This window comes from Limulus polyphemus, unplaced genomic scaffold, assembly GCF_000517525.1.
Source record: "Limulus polyphemus unplaced genomic scaffold, Limulus_polyphemus-2.1.2 Scaffold2586, whole genome shotgun sequence".
NCBI classification, from domain to species: Eukaryota; Metazoa; Arthropoda; class Merostomata; order Xiphosura; family Limulidae; genus Limulus; species Limulus polyphemus.
This window is the reverse complement of record NW_013668196.1, coordinates 59,944-67,874: the sequence shown is the minus strand read 5'-3', so window position 1 is coordinate 67,874 and position 7,931 is coordinate 59,944. Positions and strand designations below refer to the sequence as shown.

At 29.1% G+C, this 7,931-nt stretch overlaps 1 protein-coding gene across 1 annotated transcript in view; it reads left to right on the top strand.

Moving 5' to 3' along the window:
- The window catches only part of LOC111087755 (synaptonemal complex protein 2-like), a 128,285-nt gene that overhangs the window by 87,990 nt on the left and 32,364 nt on the right, over positions 1 to 7,931 (top strand). The window contains exons 22-24 of the mRNA XM_022395526.1: positions 823 to 1,056; positions 3,057 to 3,153; positions 7,546 to 7,923. Of these exons, the coding sequence (XP_022251234.1) occupies positions 823 to 1,056; positions 3,057 to 3,153; positions 7,546 to 7,923 (709 nt within the window). The remainder of the gene's footprint in view (positions 1 to 822; positions 1,057 to 3,056; positions 3,154 to 7,545; positions 7,924 to 7,931) is intronic.

Below are 7,931 nucleotides of genomic sequence, written 5' to 3'. Positions count from 1 at the left end.
TGGTATATTACTGCCTCCTGTTGGCAGTAATATACCATGACATCAATAATTAGATAATACAACGTAGATAACACAACACAGGAGGCAGTAATATACCGTAACACCAATAAGTAGATAGTACAACACAGGATTATTGATGTCATGGTATATTACTGCCTCCTGTGTTGTATTATCTACTTATTGATATCATAGTATATTACTGCCTCCTCTATTGTATTTTGTGTGTTTTTACATTTTACTAGTTAATTATTATTGCCATAGTATCTTACCGTCTCATCTGTTATATATGCTGAAGATTGTTTTTACAGTTTAGTGAGAAAAAAGTTTTGTAATATAAAAATAACTATAAAGATTTTGTAAATGTGAGGCATTTTTAATATACATGCAGCTATAGTTTTTTTATGTGTTAAATTCAAAGCATATTAGAACACTGAAGTGCTGTGCTGTGTCAGCTGTCACAGTTAAGCAGGGTCAGTGGTAAAAAATCTCACCCATTGCAGCTTTATATGAAACTACATGTTGTTGGAAAAGGATAAACAGAAATTTATACCAAAGTGTCAAAGTAATGGTCATGAAAATAAATATCCACATTTATTATTTTTAACATTTACAGTCATTTTTTCCAATTAGAAAGTGTATACAAATTTTTTTCTTCAGAAAAACAATTATGCGTATAATTATAAAAGAATTAACATTAATTTCTTCTATATTCGTTCAGCGTATATAACATTTGACAAATGTTTCTACATATAAGTTGTATGTTAAAGCTAATGAAATAAGTAATATAAAAATTTGAAAATTACTGATCATCAATCATTACAGCGAAGACGAAGAAACGAAAAACAGTCACTTATTATCTGAAGAAACTGAAGAAGAGAACATTAGTCATCGTGTATCAAAGAAAATTCAAGAAACAAACCAATCATTTAACAAGAAAACACTCAATAAAAAGAAATCCTTTCTGAGTGACACTGAAAATAGTAGTGAAATTAGTTGGCTTGGAGGAAAAAAGAGAAAATTGAATGTTCCAAAAATAAAGCACACTTATGAAAAAAAGTAAGTGTTATAATACACTGTGTCTGAATTTTTAATCAGTTAAGTAATGCTTACATAATACAGGGTGACTATAAAGTTACTTTATGTATTTTGTTGTTTAAAACTCTCAAACTTTAACACATGTTAGTGGCATTAACTGTGCATTCACAGGGAGTCATGGGGGAATGTATGCCCAGAGTTTTTCAGAGTTGGCCATCTGGGACACCATTTCTGCTATACTTATGATAAGTTTTATTTTGATATCTTGTGATTTAATTTTAAGGTTTCTAAAAGAAAGCAATTAGTTTAACAGAATATTATACATATCTTAAAATGTTTTTTAAAATGACAAAGATTGTCAGTTTATGATGCAAGTATTTCATTTATCAACACAGTTACTTGTGCTCATGTGAAACCTGATGAAATTTGTTTGCCAATTAATAGACCACATGAAATATCATTTAATGCATTAGAAGTACATTTTACCACTTGTTTTATGGCATATGTATTAGTTAAACTATAATTGCAATGAGTTTTTGATTAATCAACATGAAATATTGCTCATGTTAGTTACCAAAAAACCTTTGATAAAAATAGGAAATTATGTTAAAAATCATTCTTTCTAGTTTGAACAACTAAAAAAAAAGTAAGATTTAATTCATTTAAAAATGAGTAAAATATTATTTTAATTGAAATTAGAACTTCGAAAAAATTAAGTTAAAGCTGTGAAATTATGAAAAAGTATAAAAACAAAATACTTAACGTTATTTAAGTTGTAGATCTTAAATATGATTTTGTGTGTTCAGTAAATTTTATCTCAAAAAGTGTAGCAAGTAAGGTTAGTTTATAGAGTAATAAAAAAGGGTGTAATATCTTTTCTACTTTCAACATTTACCAGGTTGCAAGGCTTGAGCATTTAACTGTGTTTAAAATAATCACAGTTACTCACAAGTTAAAATACAAACTGCACTGAAGCCAGTTTTGTGGATGGAATTTCATATTTTACATGAAAGTGAAATCCCAACGCAACAAAGTTTTTGAATCTTAATGTGGATGTTTTAAATTTATTTAATATTTTATTAAAGAGTAGCAAGTCAGACTTTTATGTTATTTTCTGACACACCAGTAATATCATCTTGTGCATTATCATTAAACAATTGTTGTTGTTTGTTTTGGACTATTCAAAAAAATTCTTAGAAAAATATGTATCCTAGTTTGATTGATAGCCTACGAAAACTGCAAAAAATGTTCTTGCTATTATCATTATAATCAACAAACAGTAGGGCTATGATAAAGGTAGATATTTTACAATAGTATTAATAAAGAAATGTAAAACAAATAAGTTTATGCCAGTGTTTCTCAACTACAGGTCTGACAACCACCTAGCCAGTCTGTGGGATTTACAAAAATAAATAAGTATGCATAAACTGGCAGAATACTCGTATGTAAATTGTAATGGATTTTCATTGTATTTGCATTTTAGTGATCTATGACAGTATGGGGAGGCAGTCCCTAGTATTGAAAAAAGTTGAGAAATGCTGGTGTATACAATTCCTCAAAAAATGTAGGAAGAAACATTTTATGAGGTGTTCATCTTTGTTTCATAAAAATTTAAGTTGATAATGTGGATTTAAGAGATTGAAAATATGTACATGTTGAAAAGAAGATTTAGCACACATATATATATTTCCACTTTTGTTTTACAACTGAATTTTAATACTCCAATTTTATTTAATACAAACTCATTTGAAGAAGAAATACTTAGGACTGTCTAATGGCTATAAACTAAATTACACAAAGATTGGGTTTTTGTTTGTGTGCAGGTTCTAGTAACTAAGTGTGAAACTGACAAACATTTCTATGTAACTTAGTATTTATATTTACATTTTTTTTTCAACCTCTGTAAGGTTAACCTGAAAATTTTCCTGAAGTAGATTTAAAGTCAGGTGGTCCTACTGGAAAAGTACATAATGAGGGTGATGAGTTTTTGAAATGTTTAAACTTTTAAACTCCCATTTCAGAAACTTGAAATCAAAAAAGACAATGAAGAAATATACAAGTACTAGTTCTGAAAATGATCAGGATGAAGAAACCAAAGGAACATCACATTTTGGTTTGGTGAGCTTTTTATCATTTCTAAGCTGTTTAATGTAAAAAAAATGTGTTCAAATTTCTGTGCTTAAATCTATGCAATTTCTCGCCTACACTTTGAATGAAAACTTGAAATTATGGAATATGAAAAGTTCAAACAATCAAAAAGAATTGGTAGTTATTTTTGATGAGTAAAATTTTACTACTGACTGTAAGCAAATACAACAGATATTTTTATGCTTTTAGCACTATAAGCTGCATACAAACACACACATATATAATACATTTAAATTGACTTTAGACATATGAAGATGAAAGTAAGAAATGCTATTAAACATTCAGTAAATTTTAATTTGAAGTAAACAAATAATCCTGTTCAGAACAGTTTGAGAATGAGGGCCAAACATATCGGCTAATACTGACATCAAGTGACCATATCTTAGGAATACTGACACTGAAATGTTTGTTTCGCCAAGTAATCGGTTTTTCGTATTGACATTCAGCTTTCCTATATTTCAGCCACTTATTTGAGTGTACAGTAACTGTTCCTATAAATTATTAACACACAAAATTTACTACTGTGGCTGCAGTTTTATTTTGACACATTATAAATAGCTGAGAGATACAGTGGTATACTTAAGAGAATACCGTAATGAACAAAAAAAGAAGCATCTTACAAATTCAAGCAATGAGTATTGCAGTATAGTTTTGATGCAAATGTGGTGTCCTAAAAGAGAGTACTTACGATACTTAAGAACCACATTAATTTAAAAAACTTATTTTGATGTAACCTGTGTAAAATACACTTTAAACTAAGAGATGGAACTTCCTACCCTATCTGATTTTCCATGGTTTCATAAATAAATGCAACAACTGCAAGGAGTATATCATAATGTTTCTTCTACCTATTTCATTTGTCGTTTGGTACAGTTTTCTTTTCCTGAAACTAAGCATAAACATCAGATTTAATCTGATTAATTACCATTATCCTCTTTTTGGTTAATTTTTGAGCAAACCAAAAAGATATTTTCAAAGTTTTACTAATTCTTATGCGGAGACAGTAAGAAATAAATAACATACTTAATTAAAGATTAGAAAGAACTATCTTTTTAAAATTCACACAAGTTTTTATTGGTTGTACATAGTACATTCCATTCTCTTTTGTAAATAGAATGAATTTCTGTACTTAGACTCAGGCCTAAACATTTTATTTATTATACCCAAATTTGACATTTTATTGATAAATTACTTTATTGTTTGCAGTTGCTTAGTCGTATGCTTGTAAATTACTATCACTATAGATTCTCACGTGATTTTTTAAAATATGATTCTGTTAGTCTCAATTCTTGTAATCCACCTGATGATGCCAGATAAACCTGGTGAAACATTATGAATAAAATAAACAAAAGAATCACATACTGTGTTTAATAACATAAAAATGTATAGGTATGCTTAGATATAATTCAATCATGAAGAACTGATCACTTTGGCAAGTATTTCACGTGAACACACATTATAGGCTTGTCAAATGTTAAGCAGTACATTAATTTCCAAATTAGCCTTAACTTAAAAAGAAAACTTTTGTAAATTATCTATGTACAAGCAAGAAAAATGTATATAGACTATTTCAGGAAATTCTGGGAATGCTTCCAGAACATAAACACAAATTAATTTGGAAGTGAGAATGCTTGCCATGCCTTTAGGTGGTTTTCTTTGTCTACATAAGATTTGTTAATCTACTTGTTTACCTCTTTTTTAATTATGACAAACACTAAAAAGTTTTCTGTTGATTAATGAATTAAGCTCTGTTAGTCATTCAGTTTTGATTGTTTCTTGTGAATATTTCAATTTTTAGACTTGTATCAGTGACTGTAAATATCTTTTACCTAAAATGATCAGTTTCTGTGGAAGTACAAATATAATAGTACTGTACTCAGATATCAGTTCAAGACAACTGACTTTCTAAAAGACAAGTTGACATATATAGTATTTTATTCAATAAAGAGGGAGCTCAGGATATCAAAATATATATATTTGTTTTGCTCAGTTTCACCTATTTTTTTATAACTGCACTGGCCCAGCCAAACAATTATCACCAAACTACATGATGGATTCACAATACATTGTGCATATGTTCGTGTGTATACTCTAACAATGAACTCACTGATTCAATAATCTCAGTGTTGTGAATGTAGTATTATGTCTTTTCAAATCTATGTACTATGATTAATAGTCTAAGCAGTTACATTGTATAATCTAATTTGACTTTTGTCTCTTTCATGTACTATAAGTCTTATTTAAAATGTTCTTGAAATTAGCTTTATTTCATAAATTTTGTTCTTCCTGTTAGTTGTACCATCTGAACCTCGGACTCTGGATTATCTATTTTACTTGTATCATACTTGCATTTTAAACACCATTATTTGCTTTTGTGTGAATTCCCTTCATCATAATTAAGTTATTGGGTTATTAAAGTATCATATTCATTTGATAAACGTTATTTAGACTCACATTACAAGATAATCATTACTGGCTAAAATCTCAATGATTGTTTGGTATTTTCATCTTTGATCATTCGTAAACATTTATAACCAGTGTCGTCATGTGGAACACACTAGCCATTTCTAGCAGTGTTGCCTACATAAATATAGATGCCATATTTTCTGCAGCATAGGTTTTAAAAAGAACGACTACAGTAAAATCATAAGACTGAGTCAATGTACCATTTCATAACCAAATTAACTTCTGTAGCATTCATCGTTTTTATAACATAGCTTTTTTATGGATAAAAGTATATCTGCTCTCTTTGTATAGGAATATGAATTTTTAAGTATAATTTAACAAAGTGACTGTCTTATTAATATTTAAACTCTTATATTGTACTTATGGTGGGAATTGCTGACACTAGCTTGCACTGTGGCATTCAATAAAAGGTAAATCAGTACAACCCTTCTTCCTTGCTGTCACTGATTGCTTGGAATTTTGTGCTCTTAGGAACTTCACACTGATGAATTAAGAAATAACATTTAAAGTAAAATGTAGTTCTTCAAAATAATAGTTATCTGTTCCATTCCACCTCCCCATACCTTCTGTCAATATGTAGCCTGTGATTTGAGCTACCATTGTATTTGGGGTCTTATGCATACTGAGGGTGAAACTACTTGAAGTTTTTATCAAAGTTGATAATGTAAATGTATTTAAAATATTAAAAACTGGTTCATATAATTAACAAAAAACATACCATCATCTGTTTTCATGATGTAGTGAGACTATTCTTTTGACTATCTATACACGTATATATTCAATTCTTAGTTTTTCACGTATTACATAATGGTTCACTGTTCTTATAGCAGTGCATTTTAAACACATTAAATGAGAAACAGCTACGTGTGAAAAGTTTCTGGTACTGTCATTTTTAGGATGAGATAAAATATATTTATCCACTGGATCATATGTTGTGTTATATTAACATGTTCAGCTAATACGATTTTCTTATTTTTAACACTGCTCATTTGTTCTGTATTTTAAGTTCCTTGTAGTCTGACTTGTGTATAAGCTTCTATATTCACAAATTATACTTTAAATGTTTGTTTGGGTTGTTGTTTTTCATTACATTCACGTTGTCCTTAGTTTTATGTAATAATTGATTTACTTTACTTGTGGGCTTATAAAACGTTAGTTGTATTTCAAAAATATTAAAAACTTAACAAGATCAATCAGGTATATAGGTTAAAAATGATAGTTCCAGAAATATTTCTAAATTGTTGAAGATAATTATTTATAAGAAAATATTGTGTTAAATAAGGATGAAGAATTAATGGAACAGAATGGAAGTAGATAGAAGTAGATTCTGTTAAAAAACATGTAGATTAAGATAACACATGATTGTACAGAAGGCATAAATAGTGTAAAGTTCTTATCAGTTACACTCCTGAAGATGATGTGTTAAAACATCAAAACATTTGGAATGTATTTGAGACTGTAAATCAGGCTCAACTAAAAACGATTTTTATTGTGTAAACCAAAAAAAGTTTTCATTTTGAACTATTTATTTATGAATTTACACAAGTGGCCAAGAGGAATTTTATAAAGTAATCTTTCTATAATATAGTGATTGACACTTAGCCTTTTTTTTGGGGGGGTGAACTAATTTGATACTAGTTAGTGATTTTGTGTAATTCTTTATTTTTCCAACACTGTGTGATATGAGAACCAAAATGACATTAGTTGGTAAAAACGGAATAATTTTGTGTCCATATATGTCTGTAAAGCGTGGTACAAGAACTAAAGTGGCACTAGTTGTTAACAACAAAGTAGCTTTATTTTCGCATATCTCTTTTTCTAGAATAGTAGTGAAGTTTAAATGTTATTTTGTTATAAAACACCTACAAAGTAACTTTTGTTTCTTGTTATTGTTAGAAAGGAAGAATGTATCCACCTTTGAAATTCTCTAAGGCTGCAGGAGTATTCAGCCTTACACGTTCGCAAGATAAACCAGAAGATCCGGAAGTGATCTGGTCTTCCCAAAAAGAGCAAAGGAAGTATTCAGTAGGTAAAGAAAAGAATAGTAAATCAAAAAAACTAATCAACAGAAAGTCATCTGGAACTGATTGGTCTGATATTGAAAAATTTAAACTAACAGTAGAACCTTCATCTGATTCCAAGACAAGAATGAGACTTTCAAGGTCTAATACTATAATTAAAGATGCACAGAAGGAACTAACACAATTAGTATCTGAAGATTTTCATGATAATGCTGGTATTGATGGTATGGTACCCAGTGCTGAAGATTTGGATGTACAGAA